Source organism: Pinus tabuliformis, chromosome 7 (assembly GCF_031772625.1).
Source record: "Pinus tabuliformis cultivar Carrire ecotype Pingquan chromosome 7, CPIR1, whole genome shotgun sequence".
Classification (NCBI taxonomy): Eukaryota; Viridiplantae; Streptophyta; class Pinopsida; order Pinales; family Pinaceae; genus Pinus; species Pinus tabuliformis.
The window spans coordinates 1,226,118,128-1,226,131,210 of NC_142293.1; the positions used below are offsets into that span (position 1 = coordinate 1,226,118,128).

Genomic DNA, 13,083 nt, shown 5'->3' on the forward strand with positions numbered 1-13,083 from the left:
CTTTTGCAAAGGCTATGTCCATTGCTCGTTGAAATGTGGCCCCTGCATTTTTAAGTCCAAAAGGCATTTTTACATACTTGAAAGTTCCCCAAGGTGTTGTAAAGGCAGTTTTATCTTGATCATCTCCGTGAACTAGGATCTGATTAAATCCTGAGAATCCATCTAACAATGAAATCCTAGAAGCTCCCACTACCCTTTGTAAAATGTGATCCATCTTGGGTAAGGGGTAGTGATCTTTGAGAGAAACTTTATTCAGATTTCTTAAGTCAACACACAGTCTTATCTCTCCCGTTTTCTTCCTAGTGGGCACTAGATTTGAAATCCATTCTGAGAATCTAATAGGTGTAACTATTCCATCTTGGTAATTTCCTTTCACTTCCTTTTCAATGAGAGGAAGGAGGACTGGATTAACCCTTCTAAGTTTTTGTTTAAATCATTTTTTATTTTCTTTTAAAGGTATTGTGTGTTGGATGACCGAAGTATCATAGGACTTGAGGTCCTCATAGCTCCATGCAAAGACATCTTGAAATTCTTTAAACAACTCAATATATTTCAGTTTTTGGTCGGGAGGCAAGGCTTTGGACAATTTTACCATCTTAGGATTTTGTGCAGTTCCTATATTACAGTCCTCAATTTCTGCATTTAAAGGCTGCATTTTTGGCTTTCTTGGTATATCATTTGAATAAAAAATATCCTCCAAAGGAGTCAAGCCTGTGGGAAAAAAATTATCCTTCAACTCAATTACTTCAGATTCTCCCTCAGCAATTTCATCAAGGTCCATATGTTTCAGCTCTTGTAAATTTTTGCTGGTAAAGATTGTTGGATGCAAAATGTGATTTGTTGTTTCAGCTGATATATTTTTCTCAATTTTGTCTATTTGTTGTTCTTCACAAATGGTGCTTGTGTCTATATTTGTGCTTGAGAATTCCTCTTTCAAAGTCAAGAAATTATTAATTTGTGTGTCATTGTCAAACACCTGCCAATTTTTAACATTGTCTGGAACAATAGGTCTGTGTTTAATCTCAGCAGTAAAGTGATAGTTGGGCTCGAATGCCAGCTTACAAGTGCTGGCAAATGTTTCCAAACTGTGAGCATGTAAATTGTGGTTTCTCAAAATTTTGGTTAGCTAAGATTCTAAGAAGGTGTTGAGTATTTCAATTGCTGCCCCTCTTTAAGCCCTTAGCCTGAGATCATTTGTAACAAAGCTTCCCTTCATCTTTTGGATAATCAAATCTAAGTACCCTAGAATTGAAATCTTAGTTGCCCCTAGACTTCTAATCAGTTTGAGTCCCAGCGAAAGGGCCTCATATTCGGCCATATTGTTTGTAAATCTAAAATTCAGCCTATATGCATGTCCTTCAGCATGATCATTTTGCATATTATGTACCCAAATCCCTGCCCCTGCTCCTAGTTTATTTACTAACCCATCAAATTCTAAATACCATAAAATTTCTTGACTATAACTAGCATTAGGAGTTTTGGAAATTGTCTTAGTGGGCAGATTTGTATTTTGTAACTCATATGGTTTGGCTTGTGTGTCTTTTATATCAATTATTTCAACAATTTCTAAATCTTGAGCAGTAGATTCTTCATTTATGTTTCTTGCTTGTGCTGATTCTAGCAACTTGCCATCAGTTTTGGGACACATTTCAGAATTGTATAAGATAAACGAATCCATATCAGAATGCATGGAATAAATGCAGAAATTTTGGGGTTTCTCTTGACTGATGACCACATATTTCATCATTGTTTCCTGGTACAATCTCTCTGGCTGGCCAGAGACTGAAATGGTGGCATAGGACATGTCTAGATGCAAAGATCCTTGGAGTTTTGCACCCCAAGATCTGGACAAAAGAATTCCATACTTTGGTGGGATATCAGCTACCACTACATCCATTAAAATAGTCTTGGTAGGGTATTGTACTAGAGATACACACAAATATTTGATTAGGCCTAGACACCTGACCTGGCTAGAATCAAATGAAAACAAGTCTTTATATGGCCTTGTGATAGCTAGGTCCAATCTTTCCATCACAGATTTAGGCATCAGATTATGGGAAGCTCCTGAATCAAACATTGCATTATGTAGTAGTTTGTCATGAATGTTTAAGCTTACATAGAATGGAGGAACTCCTCCATCTACTGTTTTACCATTTACTTGAGGACCAAAAATCAATTCTGGTTGATCATCTAAGACATTCACTGCATTTCTATTCTCTAATATTTGAAGTGACCTGCTGATTTGTTCTCTATATACCTCATGTTCAGCCAATTCAGACAGTGGAATGGCTATTTTTAACTTTCCTATTTCTGTTTCTAGGTTGAAAGGTTTTTCCACTTGAATTTTTGCATTCTGAGTAGCAAGATTTTCCTTTTCTGTTGTGTTCTCAGTGATTTTTCTCTATCAGAATTACTGTTTAAAACTGGATCTACTTTAAAGTTTCTTTGAGGAGAGCTGTTTGCATTTTATTTTGGAGGGAAGGATGTAGATGGCTGATTAGTTGATGGCTGTAAGTCTGATATATCCTCAACCATGGGCTCTTTTAGGTTGAGGTTTATTTTAGCAGGGATTTCTGTCAGGGAAGTTTTATCCTTTGCTTTTTTAGGTTGTTTGGTATCTTTCAGCTTGCTGGGTTCAAGAATATCTACCATTCTGCTTCTCAACTTGTATTGTTTATGAACCTCATAGACAGTTGCATCATACCCCTCTCTTAAATCAAATGATTCTCCGGATTTGGTTTGAACTTGGTTGAAAGTGTGAGCCTCTTGGTCATCTTGGGTTAAAAATATTTGTTGTTCACTATTCAGACCCATTAGGTTGATTTGAGTATCCTCTGTTGGCTCACTAGAGGTTGAAGCTTTAGCATAGTTCTCTTGAAATGGAGGTCTAATATTCTGATCAGGGCCAGCCTTCCCCGTGTTAGAATTTTGATTTTTTCTAAAGTTTGGATTTCTTATGGTGTTACTTGGTTGACCTTCCCAAGAAGATTTCCTTTCAATGGTTTCCACTCTGTCACCCAATCTATCCATTCCTTTAATGATTGCATCTAGTTTTTGCTCAAATGCAGAAGGCTCTTCTTTGAAGGGAGTCCTTCTTTCAGCTCTAGCTCGGGCTCTTTTGGAGATCAGATTGGCGTCTACACTAACAGCTATGCTCTGCATGTCTTCTAAACTTGGAGGAGCTCTTTCCCTTAGCTTATATGCCATGTCAGAATCAAATCCATCAAGGAATTTGATGAAGGCTAAGTCAGGTGGAGGTCTAAGGTTTTGAGGAATAACATTGTACACATTATTGAATCTGGCACAATAGTCTTGAATGGTTTCTTGTGGGCCTCTTTTCAGATTCTCATATTTTGATAGGATATGCAATGGGTCCTTCTTCTTTTCCCACCTGTTCAAAAAGGTTTGGTAAAGGGCATCTGGATCAGCAATTGTGTTTACATCAAGTGCCCTAAACTAGGTCCTTACATCACCGGTTAAACTTTGGACAAAAATTTTCATCCTGACATCATTATCATCAATTTCATAGTTCTCAAAATAGTTCATCATTTTCTTAGTGTGTTTTTGTGCTGTGTAGGAGCCAGTACCATGGAAATATGTAATTTTTCTTTGATAATCTTCAGGCATAGCCCTTGGACTTGCAGGGGAGCATATTGGTTTGCCATATTTACAGGTATAAATGGGACATCTGGAAGCACAGGGATAACAACTGAGATAAACAGAGTGGATGGAGGAGTGGAAAAGATGCTTTGAAGTGATGATGGAGAACTGGAAGAAGCTGCAGCAACAGTAGAAAGGATTGTTGCATTTTCCGGGAGTAAGCTCAGATTGGACGAGTTTCTGGTGAGGTGTATCACTTTTTAAATTGACAGATTTTTGTAAACTTTCTTGTCTTCTAAGATTTTTAGCGATCAAGTTAGGGTTTTCAAAAATAGCTGGAGGATTCGGATCTAGATTTGATCTAGTGTAACGAGTTTTCTTCTTTGGAGCCAGCTTCTAAATCTTTTTTTGGTATTTTCTGGAAGTATCTGAAGGACACTGCTTTTGACAATCTTTCTAGGAAATTATAAATTGTGAGGGCCTTGAAATTTCCTGAAGATCTTTTGAAAACAAGAGGAAACTGATCAAATTTTTGAGACAACTGGTTAAAGCCTAAAGCTATACTAGAGATAGATTGAAGCAGCTTTTATTTACTCCTGTAATTGCATAGCAAAAACAATTTCAAAGGTTACCTGGCAAACTTCAGGCTCCATTTGTAGCTTTAGAAAATAGACAGCAGTAAAAAACACAGTCATTCAGCTCCCCAGTGGAGTCACCAATGATGTTATCGCTCAGGTTGTTCCCCAAAAGCAGTGGGAAAGGGGAATACGGTTGAGGTAACCACTAAACAATCTTTTCGATGTAGATTCTAGCCAATCTGCAGCTAGAGAGAGCTCTCTCTTTATGATTTAGTTTTTTTTTAGCTATATGTTAGGCTAGTTATGAAGCACAAATGTTTATTTGTTTGATTTTGGATGCTGACATTCAATAGAACAGGGCTGCAAAGTATGAGAAGTTCAGACCATTGGGTTAATGGAGTCGATGAAAATAAACTTCTGGGTATGGTTTCTTTAGCAAAAGGAGGAGCTACAGAGCAAGATAATTAACCATGGAACAATCTTCAAGCTAGAATAGGATGAAATGGAGTCAGGGAATGAAAGGCAATTAAGGATCTTTCATTGTGCTAACAGAGGGAAAATGGATAAATATTACCAAGGAGCAGTTAAGAATTCCTTGAATATATTCAGAGTGTAAGAACCAGGGAGACAGGAGCAGTCAAGAATTCCTGCCTATGCTAGTCCTGAAGAAAACATAAAAATGAAAGGAATTGAACACATAGTACAGCAAAGTAAATTTTTGGCTATTCTTTTTTCCTGCAATTTAGAACATGATACTTTAGATGATATATGAAACTCACAAATAGTAAAACAAGAGTTAAAGACTTATTGATCCATGCAATAATCCAAGAATTCTGCAACATGGGCTTCTACCATCAATTCCTTAACCAGAGAGTTCATCAGCAAAGCATTCCAGCCATCTTTATTCAGAAGAGTTCTCAAATTTATAGTGCAGGTCCTGAATGATATTCACCAACCAACCCCCAATACATCTCTAGGGGTTGTATTTATACAAAAAGAGTTACAAAATATATCATAGAGGAAATATCAAGCAATAACTTTATCCATCTACTTCTTCAAAGTAAGTAAATGACATTGCAAATAGAGCATAATGAATGTAGGAGTAATTTCCGCTGTATTGGTTGCCTTAGGTGGTAAGATATATTTGATTTTTAACTCAACAAGTCGGCTGGTAGCTGTCTCTTTATTTTGCATTCCTGCATTGCTGTTTCGGCCCTCCCATCTGTGTCTGATTCCGCTTTAATGCATTTTGGCGTGACTTCCTTCCTCTATTGTTTTCATTTTTGTGATATGTGTCACGTGCATTGAATTTGATTAAATGCAGATGGTCAAAAAGAGAACTAAAACTACATTGGTAAAACCTCTAACATGCTCTGCCACCATTGGTCTGTTGGCAACTGGTGTCTTTGTAGTTTTATTAATATTTCATCAGCTTCGGTATACATGTAGAAATTGGGCTGGATTTCAAAGCGATGTGTTATTTCATGCTCAATATAGAACATATTTTCCAACTTGTCATATAAGCTCTGTCCAGAGGGAGGTACTATGTCTTCTGAAGTGCTTGATGATGCCGTGATCTGATTGTTAACATATGTATTCACCCTGTGAGCATATTGTTCATGTCTCAACAGTCTCTGACTGCTGGTTAACAAACTCGGTAGACCATTTTGCTGCAAGACTGTAAACATTTTTGTAAAAGCATTTATTTCTATCTACATTTCTTGACACTTTCTCTCCAGATTTTGTATAAAATTCTTCATAGTCAACACCTTTTTAACTGTCAAAATGGTACCTGTTCTGTCCCTGATATCTAGAGCTGCTAGTTGTTCTTTGGTATGAGTATTCAAAAAATGAATTAGTCTATTGGCCTGTTCGGGCATGTTCTTCAATAATGCTCTGGCCTTTTGAATCTCTACGTGGGCCATTTCTATCAATTCGATTTTCTCATGGATAGTTTGTATTGATCTCCATTGATCAGTGATGGACTGGCCAATTTTAGTCCACAAAATTGTTTTGATTTCTGATAGAGGTTTATGAAAAGTAAGATCTTTCTCCAAGGATTTTACCTTATTTTCCAAGGCCTTTACCTCCCTTGATTTTTCAGCCACAGTTATTTTAGATTTATCATAGCTTACCTCTAACTTGGCCAGTTTTTCTTTGGCTTCCTTCAGTTCTGCCATTTGGAGTTCTAATTAGGCCGATAGGCCTTTCCTATTGAAACAGACTTTCGTCGTCCTTTTCAATATCAGGTTGACACCTGGCATGCATATTCGGCGGGCTTTTGTTTATTCTCAATGCCGAGAACTTCCGGGTTTTCGTTCATTTGGTAACATCTGTCGTGATTTCTGTTTATTCGCGCCGAGAACTTCACTGCCTCCTCCAGCTGTTGGAGGCTTCCATTACGACAATCTTGCAGCATTTACATTCACCGCCTCCTCCAACTGTTGGAGGCTTCCATTACGACAATCTCGCAGCATTTACAAACTTTGTAGCAGCTCCTTCAACTGACAGTGGCAATGGGACCACAAATAACCAACACAGGACTCGATGTGAATTTTAATGCAGGTATAGCTCTCTGTTTCCCAGGTTCTCAGAATTCCTCTGTTCTGTTTAAATTGCAGGTTAGTGCTCTCGAAAAGGGCCATGAGGATAGATCCCGTGACAACAGTATCCCTCCTATACTGCCAATGCGGCCGACTTTGAAAGCCAGGCCTCCTTTTGCAGTCAGAACAAGAAAAATTACCCAGTCACGGTTTAATCAGAGCAATGATCAAGTCCCTAGGGACGTTCAAGCTGAGATTCCACCGGTTGATGTTCAAGGTATCTGTATGAACAAGCAGAGTGAAAATATGACAAATGTTGATCAGTTTGAAGGGGATCCCTTGTCCGATGGTAGCGATAACGGAGCTGCCGAGGTTAATGCTGAGCGCAATAAGGGTTCAAAAGAGGCAAGCAAACCCCTTTTCGTAGTGATGACCAACATTGATTCGGATATGGCTAGGGGTGCTTTAAAGGATAAATAGGGCTTTAACAGAAGGAATAATCGAAGTCCAGTTGAATCACCTTACAAGAAGCCGGTGGGAACATTCTTCCACCTCTGGCCTGAAAACGACAGATTGAATAGTAAGGGCTTGTTTAGAAAGCTCATTTTCCTTGATATTCAATTCCTTATGTGATGAAAATAAAACTTGGAAATTTTCATTCAGCTCTTTAATTAGGGAAATTTTCATTCAGCTCTTTAATTCTTTCTATTAGTGTTGATAGGGTCAAAATCTGCATATTGTTTTTTATCATTTACCCAGTTGATGACTAGCTCTGAATCTCCCAGTGTCTGGATTTGAGCAGTACCTTTCTTAATTGTTAAATTTTCCAGTATCGAAAATGCACTTAACTCTGCCCAGTAGTTGGTACCTTCTGCCAATGTAGCATTGAAACAGAAACTATGGGTTTCCTTCAGAAATAACACACGTCCAGCACCACAAATCCCTGGAATTTATGGGAAATTTATGTCTCATGCATTTCATATTCATATTTGCAATTAAAATAGTAGATGAGGATAGTTCTTGACAGTAGAGGTGTTTTCTTTATAATGAACTATTTCTTTTATTCTGGGCTCTTCACATGCTTGGTGATGCATGTCAGAGTGCCAAGTATTGTGAGTTCAGTTATTTTAGTTTCATATTGTCTAGATATGGCTCTTGGGCCTTTACTCCTTGGAAATTAGAAGTGCTATCATTTTCATTTTGGAGGACAGGTTTGTTCAGTTGACATTCTTTACTGTAGATTACAGCTGCTGGCTTATAATGTGGATAAGTTTAGGTCTTGTTCATCTTTTTGAAAGGTAAATGAAATGGTGTCATTGGTTGCCATCTGAAAGTTTTTGGTGCCTGGAGAACAATTTTTTTGACTTATAGCTTTATCAGTGAGAACGGTTTCATATCAAATTTCCTCGTGGTTTAATTGCATCAGCTGCTTCCTTAACTGTATTATTTTAATAGCTCAATGGAGACCGCATTCGTAAATGTTAATCTGAAAGCAGTCATAAGCAAAACGATTTTTTGTTCTTGTCTAATTTTGTGAAATCATATTAGGCTTGCTTAAACCTGCATAAAAATTGCAAAATCTCCATTACCTGCATAAAAATTGCAAAACCTCCGTTAACTGTTGCAAAACTGAACTCTTATATATTTTGTTGCACCTATCATAGAATTCACATGATACCTATAGACATTTGGGTTCAAGATGCTTAGAGATGGTTTTTTGTAATTACGTGATCTCACCTAAAGTATTACTATTATGGATTAACCCTTCAGAATTAGTGTTGGTACGTGGCATGTGATAGTTTTTGGTTCAGGATGATTTTGCTATGTTGCAATTGTTTCTGGTAGATATAGATTACTATGGATCATTCAAACTTTTGTGAGCCAAGTGTGTACATGTGTCATGAAACAAGAAGACTTAATTCTCTCAGAAAGTTGGGGATTATGGTGAGTGCTTTTCACAAATAAGATAGATCCCTTGTTTTCTCTACTATGGAAGATGCTCCAGACACTCACAATGGGTTGCACACTGCAATTAATCTGTATTTTATTACAAATGGGAGGCAGGAGGAATGTAACTGTGATGGCCTCTGTTGCTTTTCCTGGGATGAAAGAGCAGTATGAGATGCTGAGATTGAGCCCTGGGGCTTCTGAAAAAGATGTGAAGAGAGCCTACCGTCGCCTTGCGTTGCAGGTATGCAAGTATCCATTTGAAGCTATGTCTCTTACTTTCAAGATCAGATATTTTCAATAAATCTTCCATTTCTGAAGCAAATAGAAAAAGAGATACAGGTTTGAAATAGAAATTAAAAATGTCAGACTTCACACATTCTTGAGAATTTTTAAGAAAATTTGTCTGGAAATATCCCTGGTCATATATAATGTCAGAAAACATTAATATTGCACTCATATGTTGATATAATCTGGTTACAATATCATCTAGATGTTTGCAAAGGAGATGTGCGTGGGGTTCAATTTCACAAGATCAATCAGGCTTATGAGGTAAATTGCCTGCCTAAGAGTAATCTTTATCTATATGCATTTTCATTCTGTAATATGGGACTCTTATGTAGGCCCACGGTTTTCTGATTGTTGTTACTTTTGTGATAATGAGCAGACGTTAATGTCCAATTTAGCAAAGGCAAAGCAGCAAAGCTATTCTGCTGATTACTTTGTTAAGGGCATGATGGGAATCAATAACGCTTATTGGGACGAGTGGGAAGAATGGATGGGATGGGAAGGAGCTGGAACCCTTGATTATTCCTCTCATATTAACATTTATGCCTGATGAAATTTTATCATAGACTGTGTAGGTGTCTATTGTCCAGCCTTGCAAACAGTTATGGCCTCTCCATTACCGATCCCATGTTGACTGTTATGGGCTATCTATAAAGTTCCTGCTATTGGCAGAAAAACAACTGTTTTAGAAAGCCCATAAAGCTTCTTCATTCATCTCCTGGAAATATAATATGTTCTTCTAACTGTATAGTTGATTTTATTTATCTTCCGTTGGTTTCCATAACACAAAGGACTTACTGATCCAGATGAAGCAACAGCTTTCTGAGTTGTCTCTGTTTTAGTGAGTCATTTGATTTGGTCATGGGTCCTGATTATTAGACTACCTGTACATATGTTCTGTTCATTTATACTCTCAACTACTTGTACATACCTGCGGGATATCTCTCTGGACCATGTGATTATTATGGGGATCTGCTCTTCATTAAAGATTTCCTAACTATTCTTACTGCAAGTTGTAATGACATTCATTTAATGGAAACCATTATTTTGATTAAGAGATCTTTGATCATTGAGATGAAATCCTGCCGTTTCATTACATAATGCAAAATTTCTACATATTTGATCCTTGAGACATAATGAAACCGTTTCATTCCATAATGAATTTTTCTATTGTATATCATCCTGAACAAGGCATTATTCTTGGCTGTAACTATAGGCAATCCCTGCCTGTATTTGCAGGATTCAAATGTTTTTAAGTTTTACCATTAATGTTAATTTTATATGTTTCATCTGGGACTGAGATATATTCAATCAATTAGTTTTGAGTATTTGCTTTCTAGATTGTTACCGTGACAAATCTAGGGTAATCCCTGACAAATTATGCTTGGGGCTATAATTGTGGAGCCATTGAGTGCAGAATTGATGCGTAGATCCTGCTAATTTTTTTGAGTCCACTCTTTCTTCTTTTTAAACCCCTTAAAGGTGGGGTGGGGATGTAAGATATATATTTTATTTGTAGAAATTCAGACAAGTAAATAGAACATTTAAAATATTTGCGAAATAATCGAAGTCCGGTTGAATCACCTTACAAGAAGCCGGCGGGAACATTCTTCCACCTTTGGCCTGAAAACGACAGATTGAATAGTAAGGGTTTGTTTAGAAAGCTCATTTTCCTTGATATTCAATTCCTTATGTGATGAAAATAAAACTCGGAAATTTTCATTCAGCTCTTTAATTCTTTCTATTAGTGTTGATAGGGTCAAAATCTGCATATTGTTTTTTATCATTTACCCAGTTGATGACTAGCTCTGAATCTCCCAGTATCTGGATTTGAGTAGTACCTTTCTTAATTGTTAAATTTTCCAGTATCGAAAATGCACTTAACTCTGCCCAGTAGTTGGTACCTTCTGCCAATGCAGCATTGAAACAGAAACTATGGTTTTCCTTCAGAAATAACACACGTCCAGCACCACAAATCCCTGGAATTTATGGGAATTTTATGTCTCATGCATTTCATATTCATATTTGCAATTAAAATAGTAGATGAGGATAGTTCTTGATAGTAGAGGTGTTTTCTTTATAATGAACTATTTCTTTTATTCTGGGCTCTTCACATGCTTGGTGATGCATGTTAGAGTGCCAAGTATTGTGAGTTTAGTTATTTTAGTTTCATATTGTCTAGATATGGCTCTTGGGCCTTTACTCCTTGGAAATTAGAAGTGCTATCATTTTCATTTTGGAGGACAGGTTTGTTCAGTTGACATTCTTTACTGTAGATTACAGCTGCCGGCTTATAATGTGGATAAGTTTAGGTCCTGTTCATCTTTTTGAAAGGTAAATGAAATGGTGTCATTGGTTTCCATCTGAAAGTTTTTGGTGCCTGGAGAACAGTTTTTTTGACTTATAGCTTTATCAGTGAGAAAGGTTTCATATCAAATTTCCTCGTGGTTTAATTGCATCAGCTGCTTCCTTAACTGTATTATTTTAATAGCTCAATGGAGACCGCATTCGTAAATGTTAATCTGAAAGCAGTCATAAGCAAAACGATTTTTTGTTCTTGTCTAATTTTGTGAAATCATATTAGGCTTGCTTACACCTGCATAAAAATTGCAAAATCTCCATTACCTGCATAAAAATTGCAAAACCTCCGTTAACTGTTGCAAAACTGAACTCTTATATATTTTGTTGCACCTATCATAGAATTCACACGAGACCTATAGACATTTGGGTTCAAGATGCTTAGAGATGGTTTTCTGTAATTACGTGATCTCACCTAAAGTATTACTATTATGGATTAACCCTTCAGAATTAGTGTTGGTACGTGGCATGTGATAGTTTTTGGTTCAGGATGATTTTGTTATGTTCCAATTGTTTCTGGTAGATATAGATTACTATGGATCATTCAAACTTTTGTGAGCCAAGTGTGTACATGTGTCATGAAACAAGAAGACTTAATTCTGTCAGAAAGTTGGGGATTATGGTGAGTGCTTTTCACAAATAAGATAGATCCCTTGTTTTCTCTACTATGGAAGATGCTCCAGACATTCACAATGGGTTGCACATTGCTATTAATCTGTATTCTATTACAAATGGGAGGCAAGAGGAATGTAACTGTGATGGCCTCTGTTGCTTTTCCTGGGATGAAAGAGCAGTATGAGATGCTGAGATTGAGCCCTGGGGCTTCTGAAAAAGATGTGAAGAGAGCCTATCGTCGCCTTGCGTTGCAGGTATGCAAGTATCCATTTGAAGCTATGTCTCTTACTTTCAAGATCAGATATTTTCAATAAATCTTCCATTTCTGAAGCAAATAGAAAAAGAGATACAAGTTTGAAATAGAAATTAAAAATGTCAGACTTCACACATTCTTGAGAATTTTTAAGAAAATTTGTCTGGCAATATCCCTGGTCATATATAATGTCAGAAAACATTAATATTGCACTCATATGTTGATATAATCTGCTTACAGTATCATCCGGATGTTTGCAAAGGAGATGTGCGTGGGGTTCAATTTCACAAGATCAATCAGGCTTATGAGGTAAATTGCCTGCCTAAGAGTAATCTTTATCTATATGCATTTTCATTCTGTAATATGGGACTCTTATGCAGGCCCACGGTTTTCTGATTGTTGTTACTTTTGTGATAATGAGCAGACGTTAATGTCCAGTTTAGCAAAGGCAAAGCAGCAAAGCTATTCTACTGATTACTCTGTCGAGGGCATGATGGGAATCAATAACGCTTATTGGGACGAGTGGGAAGAATGGATGGGATGGGAAGGAGCTGGAACCCTTGATTATTCCTCTCATATTAACATTTATGCCTGATGAAATTTTATCATAGACTATGTAGGTGTCTATTGTCCGGCCTTGCAAACAGTTATGGCCTCTCCATTACCGATCCCATGTTGACTGTTATGGGCTATCTATAAAGTTCCTGCTATTGGCAGAAAAACAACTGTTTTAGAAAGCCCATAAAGCTTCTTCATTCATCTCCTGGAAATATAATATGTTCTTCTAACTGTATAGTTGATTTTATTTATCTTTCGTTGGTTTCCATAACACAAAGGACTTACTGGTCCAGATGAAGCAACAACTTTCTGAGTTGTCTCTGTTTTAGTGAGTCATTTGATT

The 13,083-nt window shown here is 37.1% G+C and overlaps 1 protein-coding gene and 1 pseudogene across 1 annotated transcript; both read left to right on the forward strand.

Moving 5' to 3' along the window:
• The first annotated feature begins 8,774 nt into the window (after nt 1-8,774).
• LOC149251801 (uncharacterized) lies at nt 8,775-9,506 on the forward strand. The gene is made up of 2 exons (XM_089453994.1): nt 8,775-8,912; nt 9,336-9,506. The coding sequence occupies exons 1-2, from the start codon at nt 8,775-8,777 to the stop codon at nt 9,504-9,506; spliced, it is 309 nt and encodes a 102-aa protein (XP_089310120.1).
• Nucleotides 9,507-12,045: 2,539 nt separating this feature from the next.
• On the forward strand, nt 12,046-12,790 carry LOC149251802 (chaperone protein dnaJ 8, chloroplastic pseudogene; annotated as a pseudogene).
• The last annotated feature ends 293 nt before the right edge of the window (nt 12,791-13,083 follow it).

Bases quoted from the DNA above. Each gene is read 5' to 3' on its own strand.
- LOC149251801 (XM_089453994.1), top strand. From the start codon at position 8,775: ATGGGAGGCAGGAGGAATGTAACTGTGATGGCCTCTGTTGCTTTTCCT. The intron at 8,913-9,335 runs GTATGCAAGTAT...GATAATGAGCAG, and splicing joins ACCGTCGCCTTGCGTTGCAG to ACGTTAATGTCCAATTTAGC.